The sequence below is a fragment of the Nicotiana tomentosiformis genome, chromosome 4 (assembly GCF_000390325.3).
Source record: "Nicotiana tomentosiformis chromosome 4, ASM39032v3, whole genome shotgun sequence".
Classification (NCBI taxonomy): Eukaryota; Viridiplantae; Streptophyta; class Magnoliopsida; order Solanales; family Solanaceae; genus Nicotiana; species Nicotiana tomentosiformis.
Window position 1 is genome coordinate 1,967,335 of NC_090815.1, and position 16,771 is coordinate 1,984,105.

The window sequence follows — 16,771 nt, forward strand, 5'->3', positions numbered from 1 at the left end:
CATTGCTGACGGGCGCACAAAATTTTTGGCGATTCGGAAAAGTTTATGGGCCAATCAGAATCGCCTAAAAGTTTGTGCGCCAATCAGAAACGACTAATGAACAATTGTCATTGCTTTTCTATGACTGTTACTCGTTTTTATCGTTTTAAGAGTATGAAACAGGAATTCAGAATGAATTACGATTTTTCGTATGCTAATTCTTTTGTCGTCTAATTTATCTTCACCAAGATTTGCGTTATTAGATTTCACATAACGTCTTGTTATTTCAATCCCAATAAATATTTCATAATATCTTAAGAAACCCATATACAGGTATCATCTGTTGACGATATCAGGTAGCATTTTCGAAATTTGTATTCACTAGTCTTATCCCTGAAGCCTCAATCGCCCAATCATTTTCTTAGTCAATATGATTCTGTCAATGGTGTGTGTCCCAATATCAGAGTTGCGCCAAATATCAGTGTTTTATTTTTTGAATTATCTCTTTTCTTTTGCAAGTTATTATTATTATTTTGTAAACTCAATCAAGTCTAATATTGTTGCAAACTCATATAAGATTTTTCTTTTCTTTTCTTCAAGTATTCAGTGTCATGACTACTAACTCGACTAATTTGAATTTACATTGTATAAAACCCATTATGTTGAAATTTAGCATTATTTACTATTTACTAAGGAAGAGGAGTTTATTTTTCATGATCCAACACGAAACATCTAATTAAAGATAAAAATAATTTTATCATTTCTTCACATTCTTTGGTAATATGTAATTTACAATCTAATTATTCACACGTTATCTAAGAAGATAATTAGTAATTATGAACTTATCGACTTTATTGTTAACTATTTATCAATCTTGTAAAAATTTACTTCCTTGAATAAACAAATTATACACAATTAGATCACTTAAAGTGTAATAACAAAAAATTCTATTTAATAGAATAAGACTACATACAATAGACCCTTATGCTTCGGCCCTTCTCCGATCCTGCACATAGCGGAAGCTTAATGCACCAGACTGCCCTTTCTATTTAATAAATTCAATTGCCATTCTAGTAATATATATATATATATATATATAGTCCATAGTAGAAGAAAGAAGGAGAAAAAAAAACACAGTTCACCTAACTCCATCTTTATTATTAATGACCGTCTAGGAGGTTGGCAAGAGTGTCTAAACACTTTAATGCAATGGCACCCTCCCCTATACATTCAACAACTATATCTATCAATATAAACACCTTAAAACCCCCACCCCCTACCCCTTAATTATACCTATATATACACATGCATGTGTATTAAGTATTATATCTTGTAAAAAAGTGATATGCATCAAATATGGAACTATTTTTATGAATAGGGTCACCATTATTTTACTGCAAAATTGTACATTTTGCATGCAATTCTTGTTTTCTTGATTTAAATGTTTGTTAAAGCAACAGTTGCTGCTAGCTAGCTTCTCATGCTTTAATATATCTGTTTGAGTATTTTCTTGGGTTTTTGACTTAATCTTTGTAGTATCCAACACGTAAAGTTTTGTTTGCTAGTTTTTTTTTTTTTTTTTTTTTTTTTTTTTGGAAAATTATCCGTTGGGTAGATAACCAAACTCAGGCGGACAATACAAAGCTGTCTGCAAAATCCAAGTTCACAAATATAGTATTTTCTTCTTTGTTTTGTGTTGCTAAGGAATTATTATTAGCCTATATTATCCATAATAGTGCTTTGTCATCAGCTTCTTTATTGCTTTGGGGAGTGGAGAAATGAAGAAAATTTTAAAGAATTAGTTGGTTTGAAAAAGATAAGGAGAGAGGAAAGTTAGTTCTGATTTAGGTAAAAATTCTACTTGTAAAAAGATTCTCCTCTTTTTGTGGTTATCATAACTTGGAAGGAAGTGGAAAATTGAAGAAGTTTTCAAGAATTTAGTTAATGTGGGGAATGAGCTAGGCAAGAAAACTTTATAGTATAATGTATAAATAGTGATTTGCCAATATATTTTCTAAGAAGGGGTTTTGCTTTTTTTAATAAGAAGGGGTTGTTTAATTTCTCTCCAAATTCTTGAAATAGTATTGTTGACAATACTATCTAATTCATTGGTTGATATAAATCTTGAAAAGGGAGTGATATTGAAGGTTTAAAGATTCTTCTTTTATATACTTTTTTGAGGTGTTTAGATTGTTTTTTGTGTAAAGATTTGTGGGGTTCTAGTTATTGGTGTTTATTTGAAAGAAAATGGTTGGTAGTATCGAGGTGAAAAGTGGAAATAATGTGTACTCAAATGGGAGTGTACACAATCACAATGGCCCAGAGGAGAAACTTGATGAACTTAGACAAATTCTTGGTAAGGCTAATGGTGATTTGTTGAGAATTGTTTGTGTTGGTGCTGGTGCTTGGGGCAGTGTATTTGCAGCTTTGCTCCAAGATAGTTATGGCCAATTTCGCGATAAGGTTCAACTTAGGATATGGAGAAGGGCAGGTAGAGCTGTGGATAGAGCCACAGCAGAACATTTATTTGAGGTTATCAATTCAAGGGAGGATGTGTTAAGGAGGTTGATCAGGAGATGTGCATATCTCAAGTATGTCGAGGCAAGATTAGGCGATCGGACATTATATGCGGATGAAATCTTGAAAGATGGTTTCTGCTTAAACATGATTGATACACCACTTTGTCCATTGAAGGTTGTGACTAACTTGCAAGAAGCTGTTTGGGATGCTGATGTTGTGATTAACGGATTGCCTTCGACTGAAACGCGTGAAGTGTTTATGGAGATCAGCAAGTATTGGAAGGAAAGACTAACTGTACCAATTATCATTTCTTTGGCTAAGGGTATTGAGGCTGAACTAGATCCAGTTCCTCATATTATTACTCCTACACAGATGATTAATCGGGCAAGTAAGTTCTTATCTTTGCCTTGCTTTAAATCTTGTTTCCAGCTAATCTTTACTTAACCAATAGAAATTCCTAAATAGAAATGAAATAGAATTTGCTTAAGTATGAAATGTGATTGTTTAGAAAATATGCAGTGCAATATGGTATGCTTCACTGCTGTTTGAATCCCATGTTTGTTAAACAAACTAAAACTTGTCGCTAGGGAACAATTCTAGAAATTTCAAAATTTTCTGATGCTGGTCTAAAAGGTGGATTTTTGTTTCTCAAGTTGAGAGTAGCTTTAGACATTTCTTAACACGGGATTGTAGACATCCCTTTTATATCTTCTAATGCATCACCTCACATATCTCAGAAACATGATATAATGGAAAAGACAAATGGAAGTCATTCATCGATATGTTAGTAGTTGTAAAAGAACAGGAAAAAGCTTAGCCTTTTAGTTTCTTAACAATATCATCTACTCGTTGCAGCTGGAGTGCCATTGGAGAACATCCTTTATCTTGGTGGACCAAATATCGCCTCGGAGATTTACAACAAAGAGTATGCCAATGCTAGGATTTGTGGATCAGAAAAATGGAGAAAACCACTAGCAAAGTTCTTAAGGCAACCCCATTTTATTGTTTGGGACAACAGCGACCTTGTAACACACGAAGTCATGGGAGGCTTGAAGAATGTCTATGCCATTGGAGCTGGTAAGTCTTGGCCGATCTCAATGTTCATTTGTCTGAGGGTTTTATTCTTCAGGTTAAATCCATTCCTATTTGATTGTTCATCTGTTTTCTAGCAAGCTTTATTATTAAGAAACCAGCTAAAATTAGGAATCTAAAGCGAATTCTATGACTATATTCTGCCTTGTTTTCGATTCCAGGGATGGTAGCTGCACTAACAAATGAGAGTGCTACGAGCAAATCAGTATATTTTGCACATTGTACATCGGAGATGATATTCATCACGTATTTGTTGACCGAAGAACCAGAAAGGCTTGCAGGGCCTTTGCTAGCTGATACATATGTTACATTGTTGAAAGGTCGTAATGCTTGGTATGGTCAAATGATAGCTAAGGGAGACCTGAGTCTCGATATGGGTGATAGCATTAGTGGCAAAGGAACAATCCAGGTTTGCATTTTTTACTGCCTCTCATCTTTAATGTCAAATTTAAAGTGTGGACCTTAGCTCAGTGTGGAAGACATACTACCTTCTTATAGAGTGCTCATTATTAACAAAATAGATTTTTTTTTTTTTTTTACAACGGACTCAATCTGCGTATGTATGGTGTTGAGCACTTACCAATAGACACTGTGGCTTTGAGATTTTAGCTTAGGATCTTTCTTCTTATTGATATATAACTAGATTCCACGATTATTTCAGACAATCAATTCAGGAGATCTAGATTAGTATTGCCAACGAGACTGAAACTTTACACTTGCCTTTGATTTTGGCAATGACTTTCTTCTTTGAGAAATTACCATATATGCTATCAACTATGTCGCTCGCACTCTCCAAAGATGTTTCCGTGTGTATGTCGGATCCTTCAAAAGTAATGTATTTTTGGAATATCCGACACGGGTGCGATAACATTTTAGAGAGTCCGCGCAACATCAAAAGTGTATGGGTAATAAAATCTTAACAAAACCTATGTATGTTTCTAGAAACGTACTATCTACAATATATGGCATGCATAAGACTTGATAAGCATGGATTATAGTCAATTGTCTCTCTTTCTTTTACAAATGGGAAGAAAGAAAACAATAATATGTATGAGTTCCATCATTCTAATTCTAGTTGTAGAGTGGAAATGGATACTTGATGTTTGGATTAGGCACTGAGTTTTGATCCTGAAGTTTCCTACGCAACTGCTCCTTTTCATTTATACCAATGCATCAATATATTCAGCTCTGTCTCTAGCTGTAAGAACTTCTAAGGTTCCAACCAGTCGCGTTCTTTTACCTCTTGTATAGGGAGTTTCTGCTGTCGGAGCATTCTATGAACTTCTAAGTCAGTCAAGCTTGAATGTGTTACATCCTGGAGAGAATAAGCCGGTTGCCCCAGTTGAGCTGTGCCCCATCTTGAAGACTTTGTACAAGATACTCATAAAAAGGTAAGACTTTGCACAACAGAACATATAGATGTTGCTTGTAATTTGTTGCTAGTGCCATGATATGAAACCCCCCCCCTCCCTCCCCCCACCCCCCCCCCCCAAAAAAAAAAAAAACTGCGCAGGAATTATTATTATAGTTAAACTTATATACACTACCAATATAAAGAGCTTTTACACTGTGTAACTTAACATGTTTTATCAGGTTGTTTGCCTTGTTCTCCAACCTGATTCCACTTGTTACGGGCAATTACCTATAGTTATCGTTTACATGACCTGATAGTTTAGAAATTCTTTTACGCATGCAATGTATATAAGTTAAAACTTTTATAATTAAGTGGATAAACATTGGACTGCTACCATGCTAGTAAAACTTGAATACGAGAACGATGAGCAACCGTCCCTTCTTCACCGATAACATCTCTATGTGGTTTTTGTACTTCCAGGGAACAAGGGCCAATGGCTATTCTTCAGGCACTGAGGGATGAAAACTTGAACGATCCACGTGATCGGATTGAGATTGCGCAAAGCCATGCTTTCTACAGGCCTTCACTTCTTGGACAACCTTGATCAATAGTTCATACAAAAAACTTAGAAATTAAGCAATGAATAAGTATATAGACTGGTTCAAATTGGATTGTTATATGTGGTGAAGAAAACAAATATATTTGATACTCAATTTGTACTGATGAATTTACCAATACATGGTCCTATTTTCTTGAGATTCATTTTGAATTTAAAGCCTATATGTTCTTTAGGTGTATAACATGTTTTGATTTGTAGCTGTTGCAAGTATGCTAACCAAACTATACTATAAAGGGCAGCTCGGTGCACTAAAACTAAACTCTCGCTATGTGCGGGTCCGGGGAAGGGCCGGACCACAAGGGTCTTTTGTATGCAGCCTTACCCTATATTTCTGCAAGAGTCTATTTTCACGGCTCAAACCCGTGACCTCCTGGTCATATGAACACTAAGACTCCTCTACACTATAATAATGGGAAACAAAAACCAGCTGACTGCTACAATAAAACATGAATGAAAAGGCTTGTGACATTGCCTAATGTATAGTGTTCTTTGATTCTACTCTTTTTATATCTTATGTTAGATTGATAGGTGAAATTGGAGAATCCTTGGTGCAACGGTAAATACGGGTTATCGTGCCAAACCGTGGAAATAGTATCTTGCTAACATGCGAAATAATGTTTCACACAATTGACCTTATATGGTATTGGTTCCCTAGTCCTGTGCATAACAGTCTCAATACATTGGGTTGTCTTTGTAGATGAAAGTGCTTCTTTTCGGTATAAAAAATGAGTAATAATTTCTTCACATTTTGAATGGACCGAAAACTCATTTTACCTAGCATTCAAGAAGCAAAATGAAATAATGGTTGCCAAATTTTTCTTATGTTACAAAATCTATATTATATTAAAAGCACGAGAGTCCTTAGCGAAATGTCGTTCGTCTTTTTTAATCTTCAAAAATAAAATTTACATAAAATAAAATAGTCATTTAATTATTTTTCTAATATTTAAAAATAATTATTTAATTAATTCTCTACCATTAAGGAATAGTCATCTAATTATTTCCATAAATTATTTCCCTAATTAATTATTTCCCTAATATTAACAATCTAGAAAAAAAATTGTACACTACATACTAGGATAACTTTTCGTTCAAATCCATTACACACAAGGAAAGGTTTTCGTTCAACTTCAAGTATATTTAGTCTTCTTTTAGTAATTTTCATCCTTAAAAAAATTCTTGTTGGAGCAGTTTCTCTTACTTTGAGCAAAAAAGCTTTGTATTAGTTGAATTGCGCATACACGCATTTATATTAATAGTTAAATTTGATGTTCAATTTTATAAACTTTGTATTGGTACTTGAATTTTGCACATGAAGGGTTTCAGGTTCTCTTTCTTTAAATTGTATTAAAAATTGAATTTTGCATGTACTTATTTGTATTAGTGGTTAAATTTTGTATTTATGTATTTGTAAACCTTATATTAGTAGTTGAATTTCGTATTCACGTATTTTATTAGAACTTTGAATATAATACCAAAGTAATTTGTATTATACACTTGTCTTTAATTTGTATGTGGTGTTTCTATTACAAGATTAGTGTGTTGTAAGCCATCACCTGGAAGCTTTCTTTTGGATAATGGTTTTGGTCTAGAATATAAGGTAATTGAATTTATGTGCTCTTTATCTTACAAACTTCTGTTAATTTTTATAAAATTCTTTGTTTCATATTTTGGATTTGGCTTGGCTTATTTTATATTTGACATCTCACAAGCTTCTGTTAATTTTCATATAATTTTTGTTTCATATTTTGGATTTAACTAATTTCATAGCTGACTTATTTATAAATTTTATACATGTTGTTTGGACAAATATGGTTCGTAACAGAAAATTAGTTAGACATCCGATCTAAGTTTTATTAATTAAATATTATTTTTTCCTATGTTGTATAATTGATAAATGCCAGCCAAATAGCTTGTTTTAAACAAATTATAAATTAGATTGTCTCCTGTAATATTGATTTCACACCAGATAAAATAGTCTTTAATTATTTCTCTAATATTAGGAATAGACATCTAATTATATTTTAATATTTTGGACTTTAAAACCAACTAAACTTTGTTTATTAAATTCTTTCTTATTTGAACTATGTAATATAAACATATTTGTAATAAAAAAATAACACATGAAAATCACATTAAAATTTTCTCTCACTGTCAGTTTCTTTTAGGTTTAGGAGTCTTTTATTTTCCTAAAAAATTAATAAATATTAGGTGTTGGATCAACTGGAATCCATGAAAAATAGTACGTTATCTTGCGTAGATCGAGAGAGCACGTCCATGAGTGATAATTTTGACCCCATTTTTTCAAAAATATAGATATAGAAAGGAGGATAAATAAGTAAACATTGAATGGACTTTATAAATTTATAGGTGTACAACAAATTAATTCTTTAGCAATTCAATTATATATTTTTATAAATAAATTAGTCAACAAACAACTTTCTAAATTTATCAATTTCTTATACCTATCTAAACTAAAGTATAAATCCCTATAAAAAATATTGATCAACTTTTTACGCTTTGGCAATATACCCCATTTCAGATAAAATTGTAATTATAATTAATTTAAATATTTTAATTTTTTCTTGAAAAGGAATTTTAATGCTAGCTAATATCTAAGACTTTTAAGTCAGGTACAAATTGCTATTCTAAGTTTTGATATTAGCAAAATCTTGGCATTCCTTGAATTTTGGTAAATTAACAACTTTCCTGGAAGTTTGTATCGTATGAGAACCTTAAGTTGGTGAGAATTACTTATCAATTATCATTTATTCTCCAATAAAATCAATTATTGCATATATAATTAAGTTTCTACTCAGTGATTGCTTATTAAAATTTTATTAAGGTGGTATTTCTTTAAAAATAAAATGAAGAATTGATTTTAGAAACCAAAATCAATTGAATATGCCGCATATATAATGAGTATATTCATAGAAATTGAAAACTATAGATGGGAAATCTAGAAAGAAATATTTCATAATAAAAAATTTAATATTTAAAAAATAAAAACATATAGGGATTATCAACCCCACTCCCCCCACACAATATTTTATTTTGGGGTGTGTGGCCGCATATATACCTGAAAATAGGGATTAGTAGTTGAATTTTGCATTCACATATTTGTAACATTTATATTAGTAGTTGAATTTTGTATTCACGTACTTTATTAGAACTTTGAATATAATACCAAAGCAATTTATATTATACACCATCTTTAATTTGTACGTGGTATTTGTAGGCATTTCTTTTCGATAATGGTTTTGCTTTAAAATATAAGGTAATTGAATTTATGTGCTCTTTTTCTTATAAACCTCTGTTAATTTTTATATAATTCTTTGTTTCATAATATGGATTTGGCTGGGTTGATTTTATATTTGACTTCTTGCAAACTTCTATTAATTTTCATATAATTTTTGTTTCATATTTTGGATTAACTGATTTCATATTTGACTTAATTTATAAATTTTATACAGGTTGGTTGGACAATTACGGTTCATAACAGGGAATTAGCTAGACATCTGATCTAAGTCTTATTAATTAATTATTATTTTTTCTTATATTGTATAATTGATAAATACCAGCCCAATTGCATGTTTTAAACAAATTATAAATTAGATTGTCTTCCGTAATATCGATTTCACACTAGACAAAATAGTTTTTTAATTATTTTTCTAATATTTAAGAATAGACATTTAGGTATATTTTAATATTTTAGACTTTAAAATCAACTAAACTTTGTGTATTAAATTGCTTCTTATGTGAACTATATAATATAAATATTTTTGTAATAAAAAAAATAGCACCTGAAAATCACATTAAAAATTTCCCTCACATATATATAATTCTAACCTCATTCCTTCCTTCCACTTCTCTTCAAAATACAAGCAAAGAATCTGTTTAAAATCAAAGAAAACTTTTTTGAGCTTATTCACATCAAAATGGCTGTTTTTCAAGAAATGTGCTTTCTTCTTCACTAGTAGCTGTTCTCTTCTTCTTCCTCCTCTTGAGTTTCTCAGAAGCCAGAGACCATTTGGTAGGGGGAAAAACTGATTCTTGGAAAATCCCATCTTCAGAATCAGATTCCCTCAATCGATGGGCTGAAAAATCTCGCTTCCTCATTGGAGAATATTCTCTTGTGTGGAAGTATAATGTAAAAGCAGATTCAGTTTTGAAAGTGAGCAAGAGGGATTATGTGACATGCAATAGTTCAAGTCCAATAGCAGTGCACAATGATGGGAATACAAAGATAGAGCAAACACATTCAGGAGATTACTATTTTATTAGTGGAGCAAAATGGCATTGTGAGCAAGGCCAGAAACTGATAGTAGTGACCTTATCTGAGAAAAACATGAGGAGATTCATGGGTGCAACTGCACCTTCTCCAGCTATGGCTCCAGAGGCGGACCTACATGGTCGATAGAGGGGTCACCGGCACCCAGAAACTTCGGCAAAAAACTCCATATATATTTTCTAATTTCTTCAAGAAAAAGGCGCCCCCTTGACTGCCGAATCTTTATGAGCAGATAAATATATATTGATTGTAACGCTGCCCCCTTGACTGCCGAATCTTGGGTCCGCCTCCTACTAGCAATGCTATTAGCTTGAAGGCTAGCTTGGTTATAGCTTTTGGGGTTTTAATGGGGTTTTTTATTTGATGTGAGAGAGAGTTTTGAAGTGATTTTCATGGTAATTTGATAGATAGATAGTCAAATACTCAAATGGTGAGAGGGAAAAGGAGGATGATGGGATTCTTAGTCTTTTTCTTTGGTCAATATTCTTTGATTCAATTTGTTCTTTACTTTTCATTAAGTTAATTCAAGCTTTATTTTATTGTTAAAAATAAATAAAATCCATCACGTTCAATTTCTTTTAGGTTTGGAGTCCTTTATTTCCCTAAAAGAATTAATAAATTTTAGGTTTTAGGTCAACTGGAATCCATTAGATCGAGAAAGCACATCCATGAGTGATAATTTTGACCCCATTTTTCAAAAATATAGATATAGAAAGGAGGATAAATAAATAAACATTGAATGGAGTTATAAATTTATAGATGTACAACAAATTAATTCTTTAGTAATTCAGTTAGATATTTTTAAAAATAAATTAATCAACAAATAACTTTCCATATTTATCTATTTTTCATATCTATCTATAACTATACTATTTTAAACGCACAAAATTCCTACACAAAAAAATTGATCAACTTTTTACATTTGACCATATAGTCCATGCCAGACAAAATTGTAATTATAATTAATATAAATATTTTAATTTATTCTTGAAAAGACATTTTAATTCTAGCTAATATCTAAGATTTTAAAGTTAGCTAAAATTGCTACTCTAAGTTTTGGTATATTAGCAAAATGTTGGAATTCCTTGAATATTGGTAAATTAACAACTTTCCAAGAAGTTTGTATCGTATGGGAACCTTAAGTTGGTAAGAATTACTAATCAAATAGCATTTTATTCTCCAATAAAAGCAATTACAACATATATAATTAAGTAACTACTCAATGATTATCTATTATAATTTTAAGGTGATATTTCTTTAAAAACAAAATGAAAGAATTGTTTTTAGAAACCAAAATCAATTGAATAGGTCGCAAATATAAATGAGTATATTCACAGAAATTGAAAACTATTGATCGGGAATTTAGAGATGAAAATTTTCATAATTTTTTTTTAAGATTTAAAAAATCAAAAATATATAGGAATTATCATCCCTTCCCCCCTCAACACACCTAATATAAAATTATTTCGATAAATATCTCTCTTTTTGATAAATGATATTTTTATTTCTTTAAACCTATTCATTATTTGTATATTGCCTGGTATTTTTCACTTCTTTGTGACAAAGTTTTTCCTTATAAGTTAGGTATTTGTAGGATTAATATTTCTCAATTTTAAGAACTCACACTTTAATTTTTATTAACTTAAATCAGTAATTTTAAATATAATTTTAATATGATTAGTTATTTTTAAAAAAAATAATCTACCTAGATAGGATACACGCGTATTATAAATTCACTCCATAAATCCTATATAAAAGAAGAGATCCATTAATATTTGAGATATTATTTCAAAGAAGAATGAACAATAATGAAAATAAGAAAAATAAAGACATGGATGGTAGAAACAAAAGAAGAAAAGGAAAAAATTCAAATTAATGAGGGATAATTTGAGAAATATAATTTTTTGATAATGATGTTTTTATCTTGAATTTTTTTTTCTTCTACTTCTGTTTTTGGAAGAAGCTAAATTTTGCAGCTTATTCCCAAAAGCAGAAAAATACTTCTACTGGTGCTCAAAAACACTTCTCAGTTTTAGCCAAACACCTTTAATTTACAAAAAAAAAAAAAACTACTTTTAGCCTACTAAAAGCTTGGCCAAACATGCTCTTAGATCAATAAGAATCTAGGCAATGTTTCACATAAAAAGAGATTAATTAGCTTATCTATAATTTTTAAATAACTTTGAATGAACAATAGTTTTCTTATAAAATGACATATGAACGTAGAGTTTGTAAAAAAAATGCTAGGTGAGATAAAATAACATTGCATATTTGTGTCTTATGTAATATAATATTTATAACTATAAATACTATAGAACTAATTATTTAAAATTTATTCAGAAAATATTCAACTATATTTTGACATATGAACTAACCTCCATTGATGTTTTTCAACAATTTGTATATATTTTATATTAATTAACACGATTCACACGTGCAACGCACGTACACTAAAACTAGTACACTTAAAACTGTAATGAAGGCAAAAATATAACTCTCCAAGAGAATCTTGTTTCTCCTTTCTTTTTTGAATTTAAGTTATGTACCTCATCATTATAAAGAATTTTTTACACACTTTTATACTTCTTTCATACATTTGTTTTGTGAAACTTCTTTTTTCCATCTGTCTCAAAATTTGATAGTAGGTGTAACTTAATTTTCCTTTTAAACCGTTGTTTAAATAAGTTAAACTCGTTTTTTGAAATGGTAAAAATAAGAAAATGTTAAAAAACAGTATGGTAAGTAATTGTACTAGTATCTCGAACCAACAAAAAAAAAGTAATGGTACTAGTAAAGTGGGATCGTAATATCAAGATTTTGGTAAAAAAATTATATAGATTAACTAATAACTATAATCAAATAAAGAGACGGACCCAAGATTTGAAGGTGGCGGGGCACATGAGTGGACTGTTCAACCAATGCACATCAGACTCTTGATCTTAAGGGTTTCATGCAAAATATATAACCGTTTTCAACATATATGCACATATATATTTGGAATTTTTGCCGAGTTAACAGGCCCGATGACACTTCTTATCTGTACATAGGTCCGCCTATGATCAAACATGAGATAAAAACAAAGTCAAAGGTCCAAATATGCCCTTGTACTATATGAAATTGAGCACATTTGCCATTCGTTAATACTTTAGCTCAAATATGTCCTTACTGTCACATAGTTGGTCCATATATGCCCTTAGAGTTACACAGTTGACCCATAATGTAACTCTAAGGGAATATATGGACCAACTAATATGTGACGGTAATGACATATTTGAGCTAAAGTATTAACAAAAGGTAAATATACTCAATTTCGTATAGTACAAGGGCATATTTGGATCTTTTCCGTAAAAACAATCTCAAACTCTATCCCATGAGGTAACCAAACGACCCGTAAAGCCAAAAGAAAAAGGCAAAGAAAAAATAAAGGAAAAAGTAAAACAATATTCCTCTTACTAAAGGCAACATTCTATTGGCTAATGCTTAAGTTTTCTGAGAAAGCTGATTTGCAAAGTTTTCCTCTACTACGGCACTTAATTTTTTACCAGAGAATGGCGGATTCAAACAATCTAGAAGAAACCTTAAAACCCTTTTACCAGAGAGCTTCAGAGGCTGAGGTTTTAATCTCAACTCATTCTTTTATCAATTTCGTAATATAATTTATATTTCTTGTTCAGTATTGTTTTTGTTCAAGTTTTGTGCTTTTTCCCTTCTGTAGGATCTAATGTTTTAATGGATATTAATGTGAAAGTTCTATGCTTTCCTTTTGATAGGATTCAATGATTTCTGGGTTTTGAATTTTCTTTCAATTTTGTTACATTCTGAGCTTATTTAAGTCTTTGCTTTAGTTGTATTCATTGTTATCTGAAGTTTAACTTATGCTGTTATACTTTAGTTTTAATGCGCTTCCCCCCCCCCCCCCCCCCCTTTGGCTGTGTGAGCTTGCTCGTACTGCCGGTCCCGAGCTCGGATAAAGGACAAAGGTTGTAGTAGGTTGGCAGTCACCGTAAAATTTGTCAATTCATGATGAATCCTTATAATACAAATATCTTTAGGACTGCTTAAAGACAGCGAATCGGCTGCACAAAAAGAAGAAAATGAACAAAACTGGAAGGGGAGACAGGAGGGAAACCACAGAAGCAATGAAAAATCAGACGATGTAAACTTGCCCTTATCTAAACAAGTGTTAAGGGCAGGTCGACAGCAAATCCAAAAGAATAAATCGGAGCATAAATTTATGTGTAAAAATTACTAAAATTATAATAAATAGTACATATGAACCCCTAACTTTAAAAGTATAATGGGTTCAATGCTAAAACTTTTAGATATTGAACCCGTAGAATTAAAATCCTAGATCCGCCTCTGATTCGTTTGGCCTTTGTGCATCTTAAAGTCAATTTCATGCATTATGTTCTTCTTCCAATGAAGAGTGGATTTGAAGTTACTGCCTGAAGGCTTATACTGACTGTTCCATGGTATGCACTAGGGACTGCCTAAACTAATAGCTAACACTGTTATCCCGGTGATTTTTCCCGAAGAATTTAGGACACATTCTAATTATGCTCCATCAACAGTTTACGAACATATGGACATATGTTGTGCAATATACACCCGCACGTTGCAATCATCTAAAATTTTACGGCCTCTTGACCTGCTTTCCTTTCTTAGAGTCCAACTCTATCATTTGCACATCTTATACGGCTCAAGTCTATAGGTAACCATTGAGATTCTATCCTAAATTAGGTTTTTACATTCTTAACGGATGCTACTAACAGAAAACGCCTAATTGATTAAGTATACAGTCAGATCTCTCTATAACAACATCCCTATATAACAGTCATTCACTATAAAAGCCAAGTCATTCACTATAACAGTCATTCACAGTTATAATATATATTTTTTATAACAACACTTCATTATATCAGCCAAAAAATATCGGAACAAACGAGACTGTTAGAGAGAGGTTGACTATATATACATGTGTGTGTGTGCAACTTTTTCTCGTTTTATAACCATCAGATGATACTAAAGACACTTTCTTTGAATGAAGGAACGATTGGCAAGACTTGACATTTCAGTTGCTAGTAAGACAGGTTGGTGAAGCCTTCAATCCTATCTCCTATTGTTAATGATTCTAATTCATAAGTTTTCCCATCTGTGTAAACCTGAGGAGCACTCTGGTGCTTTTTCATGCTTATGTGCATTTTGGTGGTTCTTCAGATTCTAGAATTGAGGAATTAGAGAGAACAGTTGCTGAACTCCAGTCAAAACTGAAAGATGTTACAGCTGAGCTCAAAGCAGAAAAAGAAAAGGTGGAGATTTGGATTTCACTTCTTCATCCTTTTCGGAAAATGGCGTTAGCGCAAATTAAAGATTGATTTTTTTTCTTAAATTTATATCAGGCACATAAACAGGAGGAAGAACGAACTTCAGAGAATGCAAAGCTCAAATATCAAATCAAACATCTAGTTCGAAACCTAGAGGAGGCTCTTAGCAAGTTGGCGTCGAAGTGAGGTATAAAACTTTTTACTGCTATAGTGCTTACCCAGACCCCAGGGAAATCACTGGGTATTGTTGTTGTTGTTGTTGCTTCCGGAGGTTATATCCACGTGATATCCACAAGTTATTACATAATCTTTGTTGAAACGTAATTTAAGTAAATAAAAATGAACTCTCTTTAAGAGCTTAAGCTTTTAGATGAGATGATCACACAACTCCGACATGGTATTAGAACAGACGTAGGTCCGGAGTTCAAGTCTCACCGCAATCCATTATAAAAAAAAGAATATCCACGTGCTTGACCTATGAAAAAGAATTAGGCTCGCATGTGCGGAGGTGTGTTGAAAACTTAATTAAGTAAATTAAAATGTACTCTCTTTAAGAATTTAAGTTTTTAGATGAGACTGTCGCATATTCCAACATTCTTTTGCCTTGCTGCTAGCAGCAAGTCAAAAAGTGAGTAACTGCATGTATATGCTCCCTCTGTAATGAAAAAAGGCACATTTGTAATTATTATTAATGTGACTCAGGACAAGGGCTAGATTTCATTTTTGTTAATCACAAAACAACTTGTAAAACAAGCAATTATTTGGATAGTAAGTTGGAAACTAGAGCACTCAAGTTCCAAGGGGTGTGGGCTAGCGGTCGATAAAGTGAGATGAAAACTATGGGAGACTAGGTTTCCAATTCCAATAGACAAAAGAATGTTAGGTGGCAGAATTACCCACGTTTGTATCGGTACCAGGTGAAATAGTCGAAATGTGCGCAAGTTAGCTCGGACACTACATTCATAAAAAGCCAAGAAGAGTTGGAAAATAGACTTTGTGCAAGTTGCCGTCTTTTCTACTGTCAAGACAGTTGCACACGTATAAAGGGCAGCCCGGTGCACAAGGCATCCCACGTTCAATGATACTATCAATAGGTTCTCGTTTGCTTGAAAATTATCTTAAGCTGAACTAGCTTATACTCGTCATCGTGCTAATGTGTCGTGATTTTTTCCCTTATCGCAGGTTGTTCTTCCTAAAGCTACAGTTTGATCTTGGTCCCAAACATGTTCCAGGATGTTAGCTATTTTACTTCCATAATTTAGTTGCATGTCTTGCATACTAGCAAAGGATTTATTTTAAACTGTTGATTCTTTAGTACATGAGCTTGAAGGAAAAAAGGTAGAATTAAGTGTGAAAATTGTGGAATATGTTTTTATGCATATACGAACATTTGAGGACGTCTGAACTTCTATTTTAATTGCTTTTTTTTAATTCATGTTATATCAATTTTTTTTCCAGTGCCATATCAAACTGTTTAGATTTCGTTTATGTTCAAAAACTTGAAGACTTTAGCAAATCTTTTCAAATTTTGCAAAAACGTCCAACCAATAGCTCTCAGGGCTTTGGACTAGTGATAAGAATGCAATGCATGT

At 32.0% G+C, this 16,771-nt stretch overlaps 3 protein-coding genes across 3 annotated transcripts; all 3 read left to right on the forward strand.

Annotated features, from left to right (window-relative positions):
* The first annotated feature begins 1,544 nt into the window (after positions 1–1,544).
* Positions 1,545–5,701, forward strand: LOC104093683 (probable glycerol-3-phosphate dehydrogenase [NAD(+)] 1, cytosolic). The gene is made up of 5 exons (XM_009599473.4): positions 1,545–2,887; positions 3,355–3,576; positions 3,753–4,000; positions 4,843–4,982; positions 5,426–5,701. Exons 1-5 carry the CDS (start codon positions 2,227–2,229, stop codon positions 5,547–5,549), a joined length of 1,395 nt encoding a protein of 464 aa, XP_009597768.1. The 5' UTR covers positions 1,545–2,226; the 3' UTR covers positions 5,550–5,701.
* A 3,210-nt stretch (positions 5,702–8,911) lies between these two features.
* On the forward strand, positions 8,912–9,984 carry LOC104093799 (early nodulin-like protein 13). Its single transcript, XM_070200356.1, has 2 exons — positions 8,912–8,925; positions 9,519–9,984. The coding sequence occupies exons 1-2, from the start codon at positions 8,912–8,914 to the stop codon at positions 9,982–9,984; spliced, it is 480 nt and encodes a 159-aa protein (XP_070056457.1).
* Positions 9,985–13,312: 3,328 nt separating this feature from the next.
* On the forward strand, positions 13,313–16,610 carry LOC104093678 (uncharacterized). The gene is made up of 5 exons (XM_009599465.4): positions 13,313–13,469; positions 14,903–14,945; positions 15,073–15,164; positions 15,255–15,366; positions 16,362–16,610. The coding sequence occupies exons 1-4, from the start codon at positions 13,332–13,334 to the stop codon at positions 15,363–15,365; spliced, it is 384 nt and encodes a 127-aa protein (XP_009597760.2). The 5' UTR covers positions 13,313–13,331; the 3' UTR covers position 15,366; positions 16,362–16,610.
* Positions 16,611–16,771: the final 161 nt, after the last annotated feature.

Excerpts from the sequence above, each read along its gene's own strand:
- LOC104093683 (XM_009599473.4), top strand. The coding sequence starts at position 2,227 with ATGGTTGGTAGTATCGAGGTGAAAAGTGGAAATAATGTGTACTCAAAT. Across the intron at positions 2,888-3,354 it reads ACAGATGATTAATCGGGCAA|CTGGAGTGCCATTGGAGAAC; the intron begins GTAAGTTCTTAT and ends TACTCGTTGCAG. Across the intron at positions 3,577-3,752 it reads TGTCTATGCCATTGGAGCTG|GGATGGTAGCTGCACTAACA; the intron begins GTAAGTCTTGGC and ends TTTCGATTCCAG.
- LOC104093678 (XM_009599465.4), top strand. The coding sequence starts at position 13,332 with ATGCTTAAGTTTTCTGAGAAAGCTGATTTGCAAAGTTTTCCTCTACTA. Across the intron at positions 13,470-14,902 it reads AGAGAGCTTCAGAGGCTGAG|GAACGATTGGCAAGACTTGA; the intron begins GTTTTAATCTCA and ends CTTTGAATGAAG. Across the intron at positions 15,165-15,254 it reads TCAAAGCAGAAAAAGAAAAG|GCACATAAACAGGAGGAAGA; the intron begins GTGGAGATTTGG and ends AATTTATATCAG.